At 46.7% G+C, this 21811-nt stretch overlaps 1 protein-coding gene across 2 annotated transcripts; it reads left to right on the forward strand.

The window, feature by feature from the left end:
* The first annotated feature begins 850 nt into the window (after positions 1 to 850).
* On the forward strand, positions 851 to 21712 carry Mgst3 (microsomal glutathione S-transferase 3). Of its 2 annotated transcripts, none has more exons than XM_038350135.1 (6): positions 851 to 983; positions 15586 to 15709; positions 16880 to 16953; positions 18437 to 18494; positions 20386 to 20458; positions 21458 to 21712. In XM_038350135.1, the coding sequence occupies exons 2-6, from the start codon at positions 15593 to 15595 to the stop codon at positions 21592 to 21594; spliced, it is 459 nt and encodes a 152-aa protein (XP_038206063.1). In that variant the 5' UTR covers positions 851 to 983; positions 15586 to 15592; the 3' UTR covers positions 21595 to 21712. The 2 variants fall into 2 exon arrangements, with proteins under 2 accessions (XP_038206063.1, XP_038206064.1); XM_038350136.1 differs by lacking the exon at positions 851 to 983 and adding an exon at positions 12803 to 12932.
* The last annotated feature ends 99 nt before the right edge of the window (positions 21713 to 21811 follow it).

Consider the following 21811-nt stretch of genomic DNA (forward strand, 5'->3'; position numbering starts at 1 on the left):
ATTTATAATTTCCTTTCATTCTTTTATTGTAAGTTCATGAAATGCCAGTTGAAACGTGGCATTTGAACAACCTGGATCTGTGTCCCCCAGGACGTGGTCACTCATATTTAGCTACAGAACAAATTTATTTCCTTGTGTTTATGAGGACGGAGTGAGGGAAGAGACTTAATTTAAGAGATACGCACTGTCAGACCAGGTGCTCAGGTAGTGGGAAGCTGAATTTCCAGAGGAAACGTGGAGCACTTAAAAATAATAATAATGCTAACTTTGGTGCCTTCTGTGATCGGTTTAAAGCAGAACTTACAGAAAGTAACAGCCAAGGTCTACTTCTGCCCAGTAGGTCCTATCCAAGACTCTCCTGGAGGCCGCCGCGAGGTGGCACAAGAGGGTGCGCCTGTGATTTGTTAAAAACCCGCGGAGTGCAGAAACACCTGGGCGAGCAAACCACAGGAGCCTGCCTGCGAGAAAGGGAGCGGCCTGCCCTGTGGCCAACAGTGTTAGCTAAGGGAACTCCCAGACTCTAAACTCCTCTCACCAGGAGTTCAAAGATGAGACACACACCTCCCCACCAAAAACCCCTCTACTGCACACGCGCGGCGAGATGAGCTACGGTGGCTCTGCTGGGAAGAATTACTAACGCGCTTCTGTTCTTCTAGTTCCAACCAAGAAGAGTGAAACACCAGCATCAACTTAGGCCTGTGGTCACGAAAAGATACCTGGGAAGGAGAGCAAATATGTAGACTAGAGATCTAGAGAAAAGTAAGCACGTGCGGACCGTCAGCAACAGGGAGAAAATGTTATCTCTCTTCAGAGACAACCAGAACTTCCCAGGCCAGAGGCGGTCCTTGAGCTCTAGCTCCGCCCAGGGGCGTGGCCACGCGCTGCCTGGGGTGGAGTGGGGCGGGTCCTGCGGGACCGCTGGAACCGCACCCAGACAAGTGCGCGCAGCTCCAGTTTGCACCAGGCGCGTGGAGGTGAAGCAGGTAAGCGCTGGCACCTGCGAGCTTCAGGAGCTTTAGCTATGCTGAGGCACCTGAATGCTTACGTGCGCGCCGCTTGTATCTCAGCCACTGGGGATGGAAAAGGGTCTCTCTCTCTCCAACCCCTCTCTTGTCGGTCGGTTTCTACGTTTCTCTACCCTCCTCCCGCCCTGCATCCTCTCCCTGTTGGAGTGGCTTTGGAGCTACTAGATGAGACTCTCATCTCGCTGTCTATAACTCAGGGAGATTCTCAAGGTCAGCTCATCCTCAATTCTTTATTTTCCTTTCCTCCTCTACTCCAGCTGTGTATAGATCTGGGGCTCCCTCTTTCGGCCTTCCGGGGCCCACCTGACCTTACCCACTGCAGCTGTAGTACCGAGACCGGAGACCCGAGCTCTGCAGTGGGAAGTGGCCATGCGGATCTAGCACAGGTTTCATAAGTGTCGTACAAGCGCCGCTCCTGCTGTGCATATGTTGTTGCTAGGATCCTTCTGGAGGGCCTCAGGGGGAATTGTTTGTTTTCCTCTCGCCTCAGAGAAATATTTGCATTGAAACCTGAATGTGGTCATTTCCCTACCTCCATCCTATAAGAAAGAGACTTCTCTCCTGAGAAGGGCTGGGGGAGGGGGAGGGATCTTCATTGATCTTTTCCTTGTGTGTCTGCAACTTTTCCTTTTTATCTTGTGTCCCTGCCGGGAGACCCAGAACCACGGGTGGGGCAACTGCAGGATGGTGGCAAGGAGTAGAAGCTCTGTGAGTCACTCTAGGTCTTGGCTTCTGCTAATTTTTTGCTTGGGAGGCACCAACATACAAATAGCCTATGGTACACTTGAGTATGGCAAGGGAAGTAGAGGAAAAACAGAGACAGATGGTGGCATGGGTAGGAAAGGAGCGCTGCGGGTTGGGACTTGAGTTGGGAAAGGAGGTGCCCCAGAGAGAAGTCAGCTCTCCACAGACTATGCTGCCGGCTTAGGTGTGGTCTTGCGGAGTCTTCTGCAGATTTTGCTGTAGGAGTTGGAGCCAGGGCGTCCCTGGGGAATATCTGAGGGCACCTGCAGCCTGTAGTTTCCGGGAAGCACCCAAGGTTATTATTGGTCGGGGTTACAGTCGTATTTTATTTCAGTGTATCGGTAAGGAGAGTATATTGTCTGAGTCAGGGGATCCAGAATGTTTATTCTCACAGGAGCTAAATTTATCTAAGGAGTTAAATAAAACTTACATCTGAAATCCAAACAAGGGCTTTCACCCTGGGAAGTACTTCTGCTAAGCTTCTTCCTGACACAATGTTACAGAAATAGAAAACTTTGTCAAGTGATTCTTTTTTTTCTTTAACCAGTGTTACTATATATAAAATGACAGTGACACGGTGGCCAGCCTGAGAAACTGCACTCCTGGAGCTTCCTTAGACAGAGGGATGCAGAAGCCTGCAGCTGGAATCCTAGCACCAGAGAGACTGAGGCAGGAGAATGGTAATTCAAGGCCAGCCTGGGCAACTGAGACCTTGTTAAAGGACAAGGGCAGCCTTCCCCTTACTTAGCATCCATCCTGCTGGCATAGAGTTCTGCAGGAAACGATCTAAAAGTGGATTCACTCATAGGAAGACATCACAGAGAAGAAAAACAAGAAAGATGTGTCTATCCAAAGAGATGCTGAAAAGGCCCCTGGAATGAGTAGATGTCAGAAGAACCTATCAAAAGTAGTTTAATACCTACCGATTTAACTGATTTTAAACCTATCATTCCCTATGTTTATACTTAAATATTCTGAATTTGTATGCAGAGCACCATTGCTAGCCACAGTTGACTAAGTACCATTTAGAATTATAAAGCAATATCTCTTTAGAATACACTGTTGTTACTTCTGCAACTAAAATGTGTGTGTGTGTGTGTGTGTGTGTGTATTTTTGAACTTGCTTATATACATGCTACAAGTGCAGGTGCATATGAAGACCTGAGGCCAACCTTGTGTCTTCCTTAATCACGTTCCACCTAATTTTTGAGGCAGGTTCTCTTACTGAATCTCACTAACTGAGCTAGCCTGGCTGGTCAGAAAGCATCAGGGACCCTCCTGTCTCCACTGAGCACAGGGATTGCCCCAGCGGCTTTTTACATGGGTGTGGTGTTCTGAATGCCATTACTCACGCTTTTATGGCAAGCACTTGAGCTGTCTGAGCCACCTCCTCAGCCCTTGCAACTGAATTTGTTGATCTTGTTTGTGAGTCTACTGTCCCCTGGAAAGAGAAAGACTAGCTCTTCTCGTCAGATGTCACTGTGTAAGATTAGTTCTCTCTCAGGGTCCACTTGTCTGTCTGTGGAGAGAAATGCAGCTGCTAGATCAGGAAAGCCACATTGTTTCCCAAATGCATTGAGACTTCCATAGGTCCCCTTATTACCCTTTGAGTTCTTTCCAGACAGGATCTGCTTATCAACTGGAATATGAATTCTAATAGTCATGTACCATTGCCCACCTCTTTGTTTTGAGATGATCTTCTTCACAGGCCCAGGCTTGCCTCGGATTCTCAATCCACCTGCCTCAGTGCCCCACATACGGAGAGTATAAGTGTGTCCCATGACAGATGAGTTTTTCTCTTTTTAAGTAAATGATACTTTGTACTCCTTCAGCTTAAGAAATGCACATGGAAACTAGGGTTATGGCTTAGCAGTTCTGAGCACTTGCTGCTCTTCCAGGAGACTGCAGTTCTGTCCCAGTACCCACGTCAGAGGCTCACAACCACCTGTAACTCTAGCTCCAGGAGATCTGACACCTTCTGGCCTTACAAATACACATACCTGTGGCATACACTCATGCATTTCTAGCCTTTTCAGACACAAACACACACACACATTAAATAATAACAATAAAATAAAGAACTGCAAGTTTTTTTAAAGATAGAAAAATGCAAATGATTGTGCCAAAGTCCGCTTTACCTTCCCAGAGACATGGGAGTGTGAAGCCAGTTGTAATCCAACCATCTAGGTAGTTGGTTCCTTCACTTCATGACTGGTATCTTCGCAGGGATTTAGCATCTGCTAAGAATTAAAATAGCTCTAAGATATCTTTATTTCTGGTAATGGAAAATCCAACTAGTATCAGTGTGACTCATTCAAGACTTTTTCCTCTTCTGGAAGTTATAGCTTTGTTGCCCTGTGACCATACGCTCCTGTATAATGTCAGTTAATGGACAGGTTTGTGGGATTCATGATGGTGAGATGAAGTGCCAGCCAGCTTCGGCACTGCCCTGCCAAGCTATGTGCCAGGATACTGGAGCATTTGTTCTTCACTCGACCCCTTTCCTCATACTGTTGTACACTAAAATGAAAATGTTCTTTTCTGGATCTTTCCCAAGATATCCTTTCCCCTTTCCAATTAGAAACACCACAGTCTGTAATCAAGCGTGGGCTTGGAGCTAATTATTAGCTTTACCTTCTTGTTAATATATTTTATACTCAGGAGAGGGTCAATTGTTGTCAAACTTGCTCTTCAGCTTGGTTCGGAGACACCGTGGCCAAGGCCAAAACTGTTGGATCTGGAGACACACTGCCTGGGTGTGTGGGAATTCAGGCTTTGCTCTGTGGTAGCTGTGCGTTTTGAAGGACATTATTTAATCTCTCTGACGCTTAATTCCCTCACCTGCAAAGCTGAGGTAGTAATACATGCTGTGGGAAGTTAAATGAGTTGATACTGAACTGCTTAGAACAGGGCTTAATCCATATAAATAAGTATTGTAAATAATACTCCCCTCCTACCCTCCTCCAGTCTCTAACTACCCTTCAGTCACTCTGGCCTCCTTTCTCTACCGTGGAAACATGGACGGGTCTGTGAACCTCTCTACCCTTGCTGTCTCCGTACCGGTGTTCTCTCTCATACATCATGGCGATAGCCTTCATGGCTTCCGTCCCAGTGTTGCCCCTCTTCTGTGTGTGCACTCTGCTCTCACACCCTGACTGTGCAGATTTCTAGAGGTTCAGAGCTTCCTTCTCAGTTCACTGCAGCCCTGCCTCTGGAGTGCTGTATGGCATGTATAACAAAGTGGAGAAGAGAGGGACTCGCTCTGAAGGAGTGGCAGGCATGGAATTGGAGGCAACCGGAAAATGCTTTGGCCTAACTGAATTTGTCAAATTGGCTTCACCTGATAACTTTTTGACCTCTCTTTTTTTCTGCTTGTATTCCCTATTATCTCTCTTTTCTTGTCTAACGTTGTTGCCTTCAAACCGTTAGAAGCATGATGTGAAATGTGTCTGGAGCCCTGTGTCATGGGAGGCTCAGCTCTAGGCTATCTACCACTACCCAAAATTCCAAGTCAGGTGTCAGGGTACCCTGGTTCATGGAACATTATGCATGGTGAGTCTCTGCCGTCATACATACAGAGAAAGCTGTTGATGGAAGTTTCTGTCCCGTCTGGGCCTGCAGCAGTTACACAGAAGCTTATATTAATTCTAAATTATTTGGCCTGTTAGCTCAGGCTTATTATTAACTAACTCTGACAACTTAAATTAATCCATACTTCTTGTCCATGTTTAGTCACATGACTTGGTACCTTTTCTCAGTAAGGCATTCTCAACTTGCTTCCTCTGCATCTGACTGGTGACTGACTCTCTGCCTTTCCTCTTCCCAGAATTCTCCTAGTCTGGTCACCCTGCCTATACTTTCTGCCTGACTACTGGCCTATTAGCATTTTAATAAACTAATATGAGTGACAAATCTTTACAGCGTACACATATCATGTTAAGAAACCTGTCATCATACACACAGGGAAACCTGACTAACAAATCTAATGTCCTTGAATTCTTGGGGAACAGAACTGCCATTTCTTCTGAAAGAAGATTCATTGTCATCCGAGCATTTTTGTTTAGTTTTTTGTCATTTTCGGATTTGGCCTTAAACTGGCACAACCGTGCAAGCTTGTCCCACATCACCAAGAGCCATTCATTTGGCTTCCAGCCTTCCGGACCCATCCCTCCTCCACCTCCTACCAGCCCAGGAACATATTTAACAATTGATTTCAGTACAGACAATTCACCACAGTGTTAGAACTAAAACATCATCTGAAGCCAGAACATGGCTGAGCTGTGGCTGTTTGGATGTAGCGCTGAATGTGTTTGAATTAAAGAGGCAGGTCCTCCATCTTCCCAACATGACGGACTTCCAGATATGCTACCAGTACGTTGATGAGGAACTGAAGACTATGAGGTCCTGGAAAAGACCCACTATGTCCTGCCTGCTGCAGCTGGCCTCGCTTGAATTAGCAAGCGGGTGCTCAATAGATCAGGCTGCATTTGCTCAGCTAGCTTTCTGTTTGTAGCACTTTAGAAATAACTACTGAACCTGCATCGCCATTGGGTGCAGTATGTAGATTCGGCACTTAGGTTCTTATTCCTTTTTTAAAAAACTTATTTATTATGTATACAGTGTTCTGCCTGCGTGTATGCCTACAGGCCATAACAGGGCACTAGATCTCATTATAGATGGTTGTGAGCCACCACGTGGTTGCTGGGAGTTGAACTCAGGACACCTCTGGAAAAACAGCCAGTGCTCTTAACCTCTGAGCCATCTCTCCAGCCCCTTATTTCTTTTCTTAAATGCCTGGAAATTATGGGTATGGGTATGGTACCCTACACCTTGTAGTCCCAGCACTCGGGAAGGAGAGGCAGGAGGATTTGACCAGTGCTTATTTGAAGGTTTGACAGACAAGTTTGATGTGTGGAAGTGGACTAGAACTGCCATGCTGAAAACAAAGGATGAACACAGGGAAGTCTCGTGCCTCTCACCTGTCTCTTCCTCCTGGAGACGGAATTCCCTCCATGTTGCTGCCCTCTCTCTCACTTCCTGTATTTCACCACCAAGCTTCTCCTGGGCTTCGGAGAATCAGCTAGAGGTGCTCGCCTCTGGAACTCTGCTGACAGACTCCCCTGGAGGCATCACTGTTCTGGTACTCCAGTTTTGATCAACCCTGTCTCTGGCTCCTGCTCCTGCCACTGCTGGCCTTATCTCCCTGGGGCAAACCCCCATCCGAGGATCATTTGAAGGCCTGTTTCTTTGTGGAAACATCCAGAGGCAGAAGCGAAGCAGGCTCAGGAGAAGCTTTAGTGGGTGAAGTGAGCCCTCGGTCCCACCTGGGAGTTTGCTGAACCATCTGGTATGTGGAACTTTGAGAGGCATCCATTGTGACCAAGCCAAACATTTAATTGATCATCCCTGTGTCACCCACATTAAACTGTGGGGTTTTGCCGTATAATTGGACTGGTGGCACAACCAAGAAAGGGTTGCTGCAAGTCTTTGGGGGAATGATGACTTCAAGCTGAGCTAAGAATACTTTGTCATGGTTGACTTTCTGGCTGTATTCGAGTAAGACAGCAGCTAAAAATTTGCAAGAGAACAATATCACAAACCAAAGTAAAAGTTGCCATTGTCTAATCTGAATTTTATTTGCTTAAAGTCAAAGATAGGTCTCCAAAGAATCTGTCATTTGGGAAAACCTAAGGTACTGTGTGACTTGGTGACTCAGGATTGGTAAATTATTTGGGGCAAGTGCCTCTATTCATAAATCCTGTCTTTTGCTCTACTTATGCAATGCTGATTGTGCCCTCGGGAATTTCACTGGGCAGCCAGGAGGACTTGGGTACACAGTGAAAGAGAGTTGTTGCACCAGAAATGTTTAATTGAGTGTAGGCTTGCCCAGAGCCCTTTCTGTATCTGAAGAAACTCTGCCCCAGTGAGATAAGGCCAGCCGTGGCAGAAGCAGGAATTAAAGACAGTGTTGATCAAAACTGGAGTACCAGTGTAGTGCTATTCTCAGGAGAATCTCTCAGCAGGATTCCTAAAAGAGAGCACCCAAGCCAAAGAGCCCATGAACCACTCCCATGAGGCGGCCTCACAGCCGGAAGTGGAATATATTCTGGAAGTAGCACAGCAATCCCACATTTTAATCCTAGATTTCATGGCTCTTAAATTGAGGGTCTGGTGATGTCTGTGGCACATCTACGCCCCTATTGTCTGCTGACTAGCTACACTACACGGCTGTCATTTTGAGTGCTGTTCCGCCCCCGTCCCTGTAGACATCAAGGGCTGGTTTCCAGAGTACCCTCACTCTCCTGGAAACCCACCATGGCCTGGAGCACTTTGCAGAGGGGGTGGGGAGATACTTTATTAAAATTTTAAAGTTATAGATAGAAATGTTGCTATGTTTTGAACATAGCAAAATAATTAGATTTATAACATACTCTCCATAGAGGCGTTGATGGAATCCTCCTACAACATCACATGTAATGGTGAAAAACTGACTGCTTCCTCCCTGGATGGGGAGCAGGACAACCGTGCCCACTTTTGCCTCTTCTGTTCAGCACTGTATTGGTTCTAACTAGGGCCATTAATCGAGAAGAAAATAACAGCAGCTATAAAAGGTCATCCTCCTTGGAAAGAAAGTATTAACTCTCTCTTTCTCAGTGGCAGATCTAACCCTAGGTTTAAAATAGTTGAAAGACCCAGGAGGCTGGGACTTTGTATATGCTCAGTCCCAAGCATGTATAGGGTTAGATCCCCGGTGCCGTGAAACCAGACAAGCCTCTGCTTAACTCCAGCCTCCTGCAGGCTGCTTTACTCCGGAACAGGGTGCGACTGTACGGCCAGGACAAAAGCTCTGCCAGGGACTGCTCCTTATTGCTGCCTCTAACTTGTAAAATGCAAGCTCTGCAGGGCGACTTAGTAACAAACAGCTTAGACACTAGTATGAGTCTGCCAGACCCCAGTATTCACCAGTGATGAAGGCGTAGGCAAATGACGAAATTCCTCTTTGCCCAGTTTCCTCCTGTGTGTGAGAATGGCAGTGATTGCCCCTGCCATAGAGGATTATTGAGGATGGAGAGGGTTAGTTTATGTAAAGTCTCTACCCTGCATGCCCTCAGTCCTGTAGTTAAGTATTGAACATGTATGGGTGAAATAATTTTCTATTTTGCTATTTCTGCCAGAAAAAAAAATTCCGTGTTAGGTTTATTGAAGGTCCTACCACGCCCTTAAATATGTCTTTCACTTAACTTATGGTGCTGCTCATTTAATTTGAGGTACAGCAATCCGTGGTGTAAGCAGCAACGGTCTCCCCAAAGCCCTCTTGTAGCATAGTGACCATCGCACTTGCAGCGTGAAAAGCCTTAAACTCCAGCTCCTTTGATGTCTGGTGATTGTGACTGTGGAGAGAGAACCAGGAAAGCAGAGGCTGTCACAGGTCAGGCTCACTAGGTAAAATCTCAAAGGGGAAAAAAAAACTGGGAAGGGGCGTGTCTTAACACACCCTCTAGAAGACTGGGAACTGCAGCAGCACTCAGCCGAGTTTCTGTATCTGTGCAAGTGACTATGAAAAAAACCTCAAATAAGAGGATTGTGTCCTGTAGTCTCTGTGTGCAGTGCGTGTTACGGTGACTGGTTAGCCTGTGGGAAACGCAGGTACGAGCATTCATTGCAGAGCTGCTGTGTCCTGACCATGAAGGCCAGGTTCAGGGCAAAGTTCTCGCAGGCCAGAACCTTATCTTGGTGGGTCAATAAAAGAGCTGCAGGTGTGTGAGCAGCAAGATGTGTTCAGGCCAGGTGAGTGCTCACACCAGAGGGGGTGCTCACACCAGAGAGGGTACTCACACCAGAGGGCTTGTCTATCAGTTATGGGCTCCTCCCGCCTGGCCCTGTAAGCTATCTGCTGGCTTTGAATTCCTAACAACCCAGGGTGTGGCAGAAGCTGCCTGGGTGTGGATTCTGAACTGCCTTCCCCTTCTTGGTGCACCCTGGCCTACAGGCCACCCTCTAAGGACTGAGAACATCCATTCCTTTTCCCTACTCTCAGAAAACAAGAATTTAGCTGATGATAAAGCGATTTCAAACCTTGACTGAATTAAGCTGGTCCTATTCTGAAGGCCTAACCATATTTACTCCTTGCACTCAGGTCTTTAGGAACTATGGTGCAGACCTCTGTTCTAGATTCTTCTTTCTATGTAATTCGTAATCCAGTTTCTGTCACGGTTTCAGTAGATGCTTTGGAGGGAAGAAAAGCAAAAGCAAACAATTCAGATGGACACTGTTGCCAGGTACTGTATAAGATGACGAGCAATGTCTCTTGTGTGGGAGGGGCTGGGGGGAGCTTTCCTGAGAACCACCTTAAGTCCTGCCATTGGCAAGCACTTGCAAGCACCAGGAGCAGTGGTAGGAATGCCAGGCCACACGGTGCCTCCCACAGACCTTAGGCCTGTTCTCATTGTCTTCTCTGAGTGCAGATCAGGCATCCAGAGTAGGGCTCCTCGCTTGTCGGTATGTGGAGGTGTCGGAAGGGCTCATCTGCCATCCTGGAAGGCAGCATCCAGCATTCCCGCATCTGTGCACAAGTGTCCAAAGCTTCTGCAGAAGAGCCCCTCCCTAAGAGGGTGTGCCACCGTAGATCACGTGGTCTCTGCAGACACCCCGTCCCCCAGTCCCCCACCTTCGGGTTAATTCTCTGCCTTTTCCACTGAGCCCACTTCACCAGCATCTCTCTCTTTTTGTCCCTTCTGTTTTTAATTGAAATAGAATTACATCATGTTCTGCCCTTTCCTCCCTCCAGCCCTTCCTAGCTGCTCTCCCTCAAACTCTTCCTGTGTTTTTCCCTCAAGTTGGTTGCCTTTTGACTTTATTATTGTTATATACATATTATGAATGTATGCATACACACACACATATATATACACATATATATATATATATACAATCTGCTGAATCCATTTTTATTGTGTATATGGTTTCAGAGCTGACCACTTTACAGTAAACAGCCAGTCAGAGGGCTCATCCCAGGGACAGGCTCATTCTCCATCTCCCAGAAGCCATGAGTGGCCTGAAGTTCTTTGCCTAGAGGTGGGACCCTGTGAAATTGTCTCCCTTCCATGAAAACATAGCCATTGATATTGCCATTGCAGCCATTTCTAGGAGAGGCTGTTTTGTCGCTGTCTTTCTGGTCTTCTGGCCCTCGCAGTCTTTCCACCCCTTTTGCCGTGATGTTCCCAGAGCTGTAGATGCAGGAGCTGCGGTATAAATATCAGTTGGGGCGAGACTCCCCACAGTCTCTGCATCCTGCCCTGCCCTGGTTTTCTGTGGTGGTCTCCATTCTCTGTAAAGAGAGGCTGCTATGATGAGGGGCGGTGACTGCACCTACCCATGGGGACCAGAGTAAGATTTAGCCTGCAGTAAGGAACTATGTTGGCCTAGCAAAGTGGCAGGAGTGGATTATTTTCCAAGGTGATCTCACTAGCCCTGGGCTATATACCAGGCATGATTTACTCCTGCTGAATGGACCTTCAGTCCAATTAGTCAGCTGTTGATTGCCACCGAACTGTGAGTGGCACTGACTGTACCTTTATGCATCTCACCGTGCCGATTATTGTGGTTCATAGGTAGGGTGGGACCGTTTAATTGCTTCCTGCCCTTGGGAGCTTAAATAGTATTTTCTGGGACCATAAAAGCTCAAGTGCAGGAAAGAGGCTTTGAAGCCAGAACAAGCCTTGAATCATCCAAGTCCTGTGTCCTAAGTGTCGCCAGCACCTCTTGACCTTGGCTCTGGCTTGCTTCATACTTGGTTCATACCCGGGTTCATCATACTCCGTATCATCACCTTGATGAAGTGAAGAGAGTGCCTCTCACCAGGTGTGAACACCCGGCAGACTGTATTTCTGCCCTGAAAGAGGAACCTGGTGGTCATGTCAGTTTCTATTTATAGATTACAGGACAGTTGCATTGGGAATGGTTCTTGTCTGCAGTAGACTTTCACCCCAAAAGCACTTGCCACCCATCTAGCTGCTCTTGACATCAGGAAAACAGGGGTCAGCCACTAAGCCCGTTTGTTCTGCTTTGCCTGACTGGAATGTTTTCATGAATTCTAAAACCCGATCCGGTCCTGGCTCTCCCCTAGCACGCTGGAGCTGCTGGACTAGCAAACCAAGCTAGAGTGGCTGTGTTTAATTTCATTTTCCTTACAAAGGCCGACAGCCTTAGAGGCAGATTCATTTTCAATGCCTGTTTGACCGCAGTGGTTTCCCTCCAAGGATAGCAAGTAGGCTCGATTGCTTTTTATTTTCAAGGAGGTGTTCAGCATTCACACTGTATTTTTGTATATAATTACTGCCGTAGCTTCTAATTTGTGTTAACTTTATAAGCTTGAAAAGAGAAGGAAGAAGAAACTTGGAGAGCATCCAGGCTTCCTTGTTCTCTGAAGCTGAGCAGGTGCTGGAGGCACCTTGTGCTGAGTCACAGTCTGGCCCCTATGAAGGGCAAGTGGGCGAGGCAGGGTAAAGACCACAGAAAGGGAGAGCTGTTGAAAATTGCTGTGTGCTGTGATGTGGGGGAGGTGACCGATCTGGGGGTGCTTAGAACTCAAATGTTATCTTTTTAAGCTAGGAGAACCTTATTTTTCAATTTATTTTTATGTGCATGAGTGTTTTGTCTACATGTATGTCTATAAGCCACGTGAATGCAGTGCCCTTAGATGCTACATAGAAGTGGCCATTGGATCCCCTGGGACTGGAGTTAGAGATGGTTGTGAGCCACCATGTAGGTGCTGGGAATCAAACCAGGAATAGCATCCAATGCTGTCAACTGCCGAGCCATCTCTCAGTCCTGAGAAACTTACTTTCTAAAGACCCAAACAACTTGCTCACCCCTAGATTTCATATTGAAAAGGACACTGTGACTCCACGGTTTGTTCAGCTCTCAGTCTGCAGGCAGGACTGAAGGAGGCCACTGGAGTCAGATGAATCTGAACTGAATCCTACCCATAACACTTCCTGCTCTAGACTCTGGGTGAAGCTCTGGGCATTCTCTGATGGTAGGGGTACTGGAATCCTGTCCTTTGTAAGAATGACTAGAAACATTCTGCAGCAGGGCAACACCCTGAACTGGCTGCCGGAGTGGAAGCTGACTCCTCATCAGAGACAGACTTTTTCCATCTTGGTGAGTGTGCAGACATGAGGGTGGGTGAGGTGGGTGTGTTTGCATACACATGCATGTGGAAGCCATAAGACAACTTGGGTGGTTATTGTTCCTCGGGAGGAAGCTGACTTGTTTTTTGAGACAGGGTCTCTCCCTGACACTCAGGCCTCACGAATCAGGTTACACTGGCTGTCCAACAAGTTCCTGGAATCTCCTTGTTTCTACAGCAGTAGGATTACATGACTGTGCCATCTTTCCTGACTTTTTACATGGGTGCAAGGAATTGAACTCAGGTCCCCATGGTTGCTCAGTATTAAGTTGGGAGCATAGTCCCCAGCCCCTGGCATCCATCCCAGCCTCCCTGACCTGGGAGTTGCATTAGTCTGGACTCCAAATCCCAGCATGCCCAGGGGTCAGGACCACTCCCACAGGGTATTTAAGTGTGCTCCCAGAGGAGAATCCTGTGGTTTTCAGGTCTGCATGAGCTCCCTGCTTTCCTGTCTCCCCGCCATGCACTCGGCCATCCAAGAGCTTCACACTTAATAAAACGATGGGCATTTTGATTTGGTTTGATTTGACCTAATCAGATTTCATGTGCCGGCAGAGCTGTCCTTTTATTATTTTTTCTTAACACTCATCAAGCATCTTATCAGCTAAACCCCCTCCCCAGCCCTTAAAGGTATAACATATTGGCCTCAAACTTATTATCCTCCTGCCTCATCCTTTTAAGCATTTGCCTGCTGTGTACTTTCACAAGCAGCAAGAAATGGGTGCTTCTTTTTTTTCTCTCAAGACAGGGTTTCTCTGTGTAAAAGCACTGGCTGTCTTGGAACTCGCTCTGTAGATCAGGCTAGCCTTGAACTCGCAGAGATACCTGCCTTTGCCTTCCAAATACTAGTATTACAGGAAGAGCCACCACAACCCAGTGAGAAGGGCATTTTTAAACTGAAGAGATCACACAGGAGCTCCTGGCTCAGGCAGCCTTGCATGAGGTGGTGAGTCACCTTAGCACACTCACGTGTTACAGCTGCGCTTTCTGTCTGCACACATGCTCTGAACCCTTCCATCTAGTGTTCAAATTTCACAGAAGTTAGTGGGCAGCCCAGTGGGCTATGAGATGCTTAGAGCTTCTTCCACCTACTAAGTTTTGTTTTATTTGATGTCTTTGCTTTGAGACAAGAGTTTTAATGCTGAATATTGCAAGCTGAGCCAGGATTAGCTTTTCCTCAAAGCAGTTTATAACAACAATTCCTGCGTGGTCAGAAAAGTTCAGAGAATTGTATCTTCAAACCACATAGCCACTACCACATCTGTAGTTAACACTTGTTTAGCTTTAGCTTATATTGCCAACTTTTTATGGATTTCAAAATAAGTTTCCGCCATCGGGACTCTTGTGGGGCTTGTTCTGAAGTGATGGTTTGATAGGCAGCTTGGGTTCTCAGGAGTCTTCCAGGCTATGTGTCTTGTCCACACCATCAGCTGGGGAGCCACGTTTTGATATCAGAACACCAAGCAGGGTTTCACAATTTTGACTTCTAAAACCATGCCAGCATGTGACCAGGATCAAGGTGGAAGGGCGGTCACAAGGTTCTGACCTCACAGTGGCCCTCCCCAGAAACCACTGTCGAGGGTACTACTTTGTTAAAGGGCGCTGTGCTAAATACTTCCAACTGCAAATGTTAGCAGCACACAACAGTGACTACCGCAACGATACAGGTAAAATCTGTAAATGGGTGTTCAGTCAAAGAGAATACATAGCTGGTTAGAGCAGCACACACCTGTAATCTCAATACTTGCGAGGCCGAGGCAGGATGGTTCCTGTGAGCTTGAAACCACTCTGGGTTTTATCTTGAGTACCAGGCCAACTTGGGCTACACAGCCTTAAAAACTGAAATTAAGGAGTCCATGGGATGGCTCAGTGGGTGAAGGTGCCAGCTGCCAAAGCTGATACTGGAGTTTGCCCCCCGGGGCCCACGTGGTGATAGGCAGGAACAGACTTCTCCTAGCAGGTCCTCTAATCCCCGTGTGCACACTGTCGCATGTGCACGTGGGTGTGTGTATACACACAAAAATAAATAAGAATGGAATAAAATCTGTTTTTAAAACTGAAAGGAAGATAGAGAGGAAGGAAAAAAGGTAAGAAACGGAAGAAGGGAGAAAGGAAGGACCTGTATGATTATCCACTTTTCTGAGACTATACTGCATAGTGGAGTAATTTTTAATTCTGTCATCTAATACACAGTGGTATTTTTGATAACGTCTTAAAAACACCTTCTTTATTGAGCAGGGTGTGTGTGTCGTATGTATGTATGGTGTATGCATTTGTGATGTATGTATGATATATGTGTGTGTGTGCACCCACTTGTCTGTGCAGGGGCTCTCACCTGCCCATGCTCATGTAGAGACCAGCGGTTGACTTGGGGTTTTGTTCTGTCACTAACCTGCAGCTAACCTTTTTCATTAAACTGGCTAGCCAGTGAGCTCCAAGGATCCAGACTCAGGTCTTCATGTTTGCGAAGCAGTTGACCTACTGAGCCACCTTCCCCGCACTGAGCTGACTTTCTGATCTGTATACATCTCCCGGTAATGAGGCGCCGTGCTCTCTAAGGCCTCGCACCACACAGTGTCCACCGTGTTGGGTTAGTTTCCCACTGTGGCATGCTTTCTTCCACAGAGCCAAGATGACTGTCCTCTCTAAGGAATATGGATTCGTGCTCCTTACTGGCGCTGCCAGCTTCGTGATGGTGCTCCACCTAGCCATCAACGTGGGCAAAGCCCGCAAGAAGTACAAGGTGGAGGTAAGTGGGGTCACAGGCGGGTGCTCGCGTGGGCTTCCTGAGGCCACAGGCTAATCCAAAGGTGAGCTTTCCATCGTGGAAAGGAGAGCTGAGTTGTTAGTGGCAGGTAGTAGCTGTCTCTGGATAGCGCCCATTCGAATTCTGTTCCTGAGAGGCAGGAAATACTAGGGTTGCTGGAATATTGTTTGCACTTCGTTGGACTCTGGCCCCTCTGTGGAAAGACCAGGCCTACTAGGATTAAAAGTCCCATCTTACCTAGAGCTATTTGCTAGGGACATCCTAAAGAAGGATGAATTAGCAGCATTGTTTCCTAGTTTGCCACTTTACAAGTGATAGCTTCAATTGATTTCCCTGTTTCCTAAGTAGAGAAGAGATGCTGGGCTTAACCTGGGTTTAGCCGGTTGTTGTAAAAAGGAAGTCTGTTAAATACTTCCTTTAACTCTGGCTGAACTAGAAGGGGAACTTCTAAAGCTATCCCTGGGGAGCAATTACAGGTCTGTTTGCATCTAGCATCTTGTAATTAGACTCCCTCTGGAGGTTCTTTGGAGTGTTCATATCTGGCTGCTTCTCTTTTTATTCTAATGGGAACTTGCTTAGCAGTCTCACACACTCAATTATCTGTTCCCCAGTAAGGAAAAATTTTTTTTTTTTTTTTTTGGTTTTTCGAGACAGGGTTTCTCTGTGGCTTTGGAGCCTGTCCTGGAACTAGCTCTTGTAGACCAGGCTGGTCTCGAACTCACAGAGATCCGCCTGCCTCTGCCTCCCGAGTGCTGGGATTAAAGGCGTGCGCCACCATCGCCCGGCCCCAGTAAGGAAAATTTTAAAGGGATGTGGTATGTGATGATTCCTGGGAACCAGCCATATCTCTACAGTCTCTCTGTATTTGCATCTGCAGACCATTGCTTTATGGCATCAATGAGAAGCACTGGCTAGGCAGGGGCCACTCCCATCTCTTTTGCAACCAGAACGTAAGTCACAGGTTCTTGCTAGCTTTGGCAGCTAGAAACACCAAACCTGCTTCTGAGAACTGAAAGCCTTGTCACTACAAACACTGAAGCAGAAGTCAGTGCTCGTCCATCAGGAGTACCGTAGGAGGTGCTTTGGAATGTCTCAGTTTCAGGGCTGGTTAATTCTCAACACTCATCCTCTGCTTGGCCTTTGCTTTTACAGTACCCGGCCATGTACAGCACAGATCCTGAGAACGGGCATATCTTCAACTGCATCCAGCGAGCCCACCAGAACACGTGAGTGTCATGCTACCAGGCAGCAAAGATGCCCATCGTCTCAGCCCCGAGTCTCTGAATTTGCTGAGAGATAACAGGCAATCATGATTCCCTCATTAAAAGTATGATTAAAACATTAGTGGGGAGCAGGCAGGGGCTCAGAAAATGAAGGCACTTTTGGCCCTGATAATCTAAATTTGATCACCAGGACCCACATGGTGGAAGGAGAGAACCAAGCCTAACTTACACGTGAGTCATATTACTGATACACACACACACACACACACACACACTCACACACACACTCACACACTCACACACACCACACACACACTCACACACACACACTCACACACACACACCACACACACACACACACATACAAATAAAAAAGCATTTTAAATTACTGGGTGAACAGATTGAATAGTGAGCAAAACTAAGACTTTTTAGGACGGAAAAACTTCTGAGCTGGTCAGTGGTGACGCACGCCTTTAATAACCAGCCCTGGGGAGGCAGAATCAGGCGAATCTCTGAGTTCAAGGTAAGCCTGGTCTACAGAATGAGTTGCAGGACTTCCAGGGTAGAGAAACCCTGTCTTGGGAAAAAAATAGAAATAAAAGCAAGCAGAGAGTGTTATGAAGGCCTGCTGTTGCTCAGCTCCCTTCTCTGCTTACACAGTTCAGGGCCTAGCCAGGGGATGGTGCCGCCCACAGTGGGTAATTTTTTTCCACCTCAATTAACACAGTCAAGAAATTCTTCCATGGGCATGCCCATCTCCCAGGTGATTCTAGATACTGTTGACAATTAACAGCAGTCATGGCAATGTCTTTAATATGACCCTCTGCAGTGTTTGCAGGTCCCATCTAAATGATTGATATTCACTACTTTTCATTATAATGAATATATGTATATATATTCATTATATATACATATATGTATATATATGTATGTGTGTGTATGTGTGTGTATACAGAGAACTGAATGGACAAAGGCTTTATCTTGGCTCACAATTTTAAAAAGACATAGTCCATGATGTAAGATATAATGGCAAGACTCTCATGGTGATGGAAGCTGATGACAAAGGCAGACAGGAAACCGAGCGCTCTCTCTGCTGGGCTCTAACCCTCAAAGCCCACCCTCAGTGGCATATGCCTGCCAATCAGGCCCCTGTCTAAAACTATCCCACAATCCTCCCTCCAAAGCGGTGCCACCAAGTAGAGAGCAGGTGTTGACACACGAGCTTGTAGGGCATTTCAGGCTGTGCTTCCGTTAGGAAGCCTACTCCAAGCCAGGCCTTCTTCGTGAGTTTGCAGGATATCAAGTTCACCCACTCCTATCCAGAGCAAAAGCAGGGGGCGGTCCTGGCAGCCAGCCTTCTCCCTCCAGCCAGGGTGTGTGTGCTCCCGAGCTTCCAGCCTGCCAGCATGCATGCAAAGTCCCTTGGTTCTGTATAAACAGCCATCATGAGGACACTTTTTGAAACATGACTTTCTGTCTATTTCAGGTTGGAAGTGTATCCTCCCTTCCTATTTTTCCTAACCGTGGGAGGTGTGTACCACCCGGTAAGTTTCTCCTTGGGCTGGTCATCCATTCAGATGCAGGGAAAAGGAAATGAACACTGAGTGAGGAGCCTCGGTGTCAAGGCGCCATCTATTTATTTAGTGATTTGTTACAAAGTGGTTTAAAGTAGGCAGCATTTCACCTATTTTTACCCACTGAGGGCAAGCCTCTTAGACACTGTTTAACTTTCACAAGGTCAGCTAAGCCACAGAAGAATGGAACTTTGAATCCAGGTCTATAGAATTCTAAAAGGTCCATATCCATAGGGAGTGTTTTTACTTTCCTCATTCATTCATCTATGAAAAACAAAATCTACCCACGCCCTAGAGCAGTGAACAAGACAGGCAGCCACCAGGATTCGCAGAGCCTCCCTTTAATTGGGGTCATAAAGAACATCATAAGTAAATTATCTGGGATGTTAGAAGGTGCTGAGGGCCCAGTAGCAAACAAGGAAGTGGAAAGGGGGCGTGAAGCTCAGAGATTTTGAATATGGTGTGGTCAGCCTCTTACTGAGAAGGTGACAGGTAAGCTAAACTCAGAAGACGTGAGGAAGCAAGAGCTGCTATCTGGAGCGTCCAGCGTCAAGGCCATGGCATCGTGACGGCTCTAGCAGAGATTTACTCAAACCCAGGTCACGGAAGTGACCAGGACCGGCAGGCATCTGTACAACTGAACACCAAACCATTGTTCCGAAATTGCTAGGAATTACTCAGCCCGTAGTAAAGAACAGCCTGGCAGAGACCAAGCTTAGGCAGAGAGTAGCTGGGGCTTTGTCTATAGTTCTTTGTCCTCCTGCCAAGACTTCTTACCCAGAGTCAACTCAAAACCCTGCCATAGCAACCAGCACCACTGACAGCACTACCAAATTGGAAAAGGACTTGTGGAGTGTTGTAGGACCACCCTTGTTCGTTTCCCCGGCTGCTCAGCCCTGAAATAACCACACAGAAACTGTATTAATTAAATCACTGATCACTATAGCACATTCCTAACAAGCTCTTACATATTAAATGAACCCATTTCTATTATTTTATATTTTACCACTAGGCTTGTGGCCTACCAGCAAGGTTCCAGCTGGCAGCTCCCATCTTTCCCCTCTGGCAGCTACATGGTGTCTCTTGACTCCGACTTCTTTCTCCCAGCATTCAGTTTAGTTTGCCCTGCCTACCTCTATTCTGCCCTGCATAGGCCAGTACAGATTCTTTATTCATTAACCAATAAAAGCAACACATAGTCAGAAGGACTTTCCATACCAGTGGAGGGTCACCTACTCACCCTACCCCAACCTTTTTCCCTCTTACTCTTTCTGGCCAAATAGATGAGTTACTCAGGATGAAAGAGAGGAAAATATTTCTCATCCTACATAGGTTTTACTCTCCCTAGTCAAGGGTGTTGGGAATAGAGAAGCTTTTTCCTCTCAGAGTACACGTATTCGGGGTTCACTATACATCCTCCTCACCTTTTCTTATCCATCTCCACCCCTATGTTTCCGACCATTTCCAGCAGGTGTCATCATGGGAACAGTGCAGCCCAGCAGCTGCTGAGTCAGTGTGGGGTTCAGGGTCCCATTTCAGACATCAGGTTTCCTTTTCTGACTCACCCTGGAATCTTGAGGTCTGCCTGCCCTTGCTTGACCTGAGCTCCAGCACCAATTCCCCCAGTTGCCCAGAGCAAGAAACTGCACCCATCCCCATGGGGAAAGCTAATTCGCACCTCCCAGTTGAACATGCAATTATAGACAACAACGGGTCTTGACTTTTCCTGACCAAACAAATAATGACATTCTTTCCTTAATGGGAAATACAACACTTTTGGCCAACACAAGTGTAGTCAGCTCTAGGTGTTCACCAAGGTCTGTTTCCTCAACTCAAACACTGAATTGTACTTTTATCTTAGCGCATAGCTTCTGGCCTGGGCCTAGCCTGGATTGTTGGGCGAGTTCTTTATGCATATGGCTACTACACAGGAGGTAAGTACATGTTGACATCAGCCAAGGAAACACATTTTAGATGTATCTTTTTAAATGTGCATTATGCAGCTGTGTGTATGTGCCCACAGAGGGCAGAGAGCATGCTAGACCATCCCCTGGAGCTGAAGTTATAGGTGTTTGTGCACCACCAGCCATGGGTGCTGACGGCTAACTGCTGATCCTCGGCAGGAGCCGCGAGTGCACCTAACCATTGCATCTGTCCAGCCCCCAAACAAATTTGAAATTTCTGTATTTTGACTCTCAGCTGAGCTTTAAAGTGGAGAGGGAGGTTAAGACAGGAGAAATGATGACTCAGCTGTTAAGAGGACGGACTGCTCATCTGCAGGACCCAGGTTGGATTCCCAGCACCTTACATGGCGGCCAACAACAGCCTGCAACGCCAGTTCCAGGGGATCCATGCAAGTGGTACACAGACACACATGCTGACAAAATACCCATGTATATAAAATATGATAAAATTAAATTAAATGAGGAAGTGGCTTAATAATTCAGATGAAAGGTCTATTTATTCACTTCCCTTAGAATAGTAACAAATTTTGAGCATTTTCTGTGTGCCAGTTGCTTGTCTATGAACTTTATGTAGGCTATGCAACCTTGTAGCAGTTCTGGGTACAGGTAACAGCCTGTTTTATAGATGAGGAAACAGGCATATAAATATTGAGCAGCTAACCATAACCCCCAGGAATCAAATCCAGGGGACGAAATCTGGCCACTGTTTAAGTAGATAAATGGATAGCAAAGAGAGAGAAAAAGGCTGCGCTTCATTCTGGAAGGAAACAAACACTTCCGAAGGTCCTAAGACAGTGCTGCTAGGCAATGCTGTTGTAGAACTACTTTGCATATAGCTTCCTGCATACTGATAGCCCAACGGTAGAGTCGGTCAGCCTCCCAAAAACAGGTGGTTGAACATATGACCTCAGATGGTAGAACAGAATGGCTTGTGGATGTTCTGGTAACTTCTGCTCTCTTGTTTTTCAGACCCCAGCAAGCGGTCTCGAGGAGCCGTGGGGTCTCTTGCCCTTCTTGCCTTAATGGGCACAACCGTGTGCTCTGCTTTCCAGCATCTCGGCTGGGTTCAACCTGGCTTGGGCAGAGGGCCCAAGGCCTGCCACTGAGGAATGGTAGACCTTTCAACTCTCGTTCACTTTGAACGACTTACCTTTATTTCCAGTTCCACTGTTTTTTTTTTTAAAATATAATAAAAACTTATCTGGCATCAGCCTCATACCTAAACCTCCTGACTCTACTCTGCATTTCTTTTTGAGTCTCTTTCCTAAATAATTATGCTATTTCTACTAAATGGGAGTAAAGCCATGAGTATCCCTCCTCACC

This window comes from Arvicola amphibius, chromosome 12 (assembly GCF_903992535.2).
Source record: "Arvicola amphibius chromosome 12, mArvAmp1.2, whole genome shotgun sequence".
Classification (NCBI taxonomy): Eukaryota; Metazoa; Chordata; class Mammalia; order Rodentia; family Cricetidae; genus Arvicola; species Arvicola amphibius.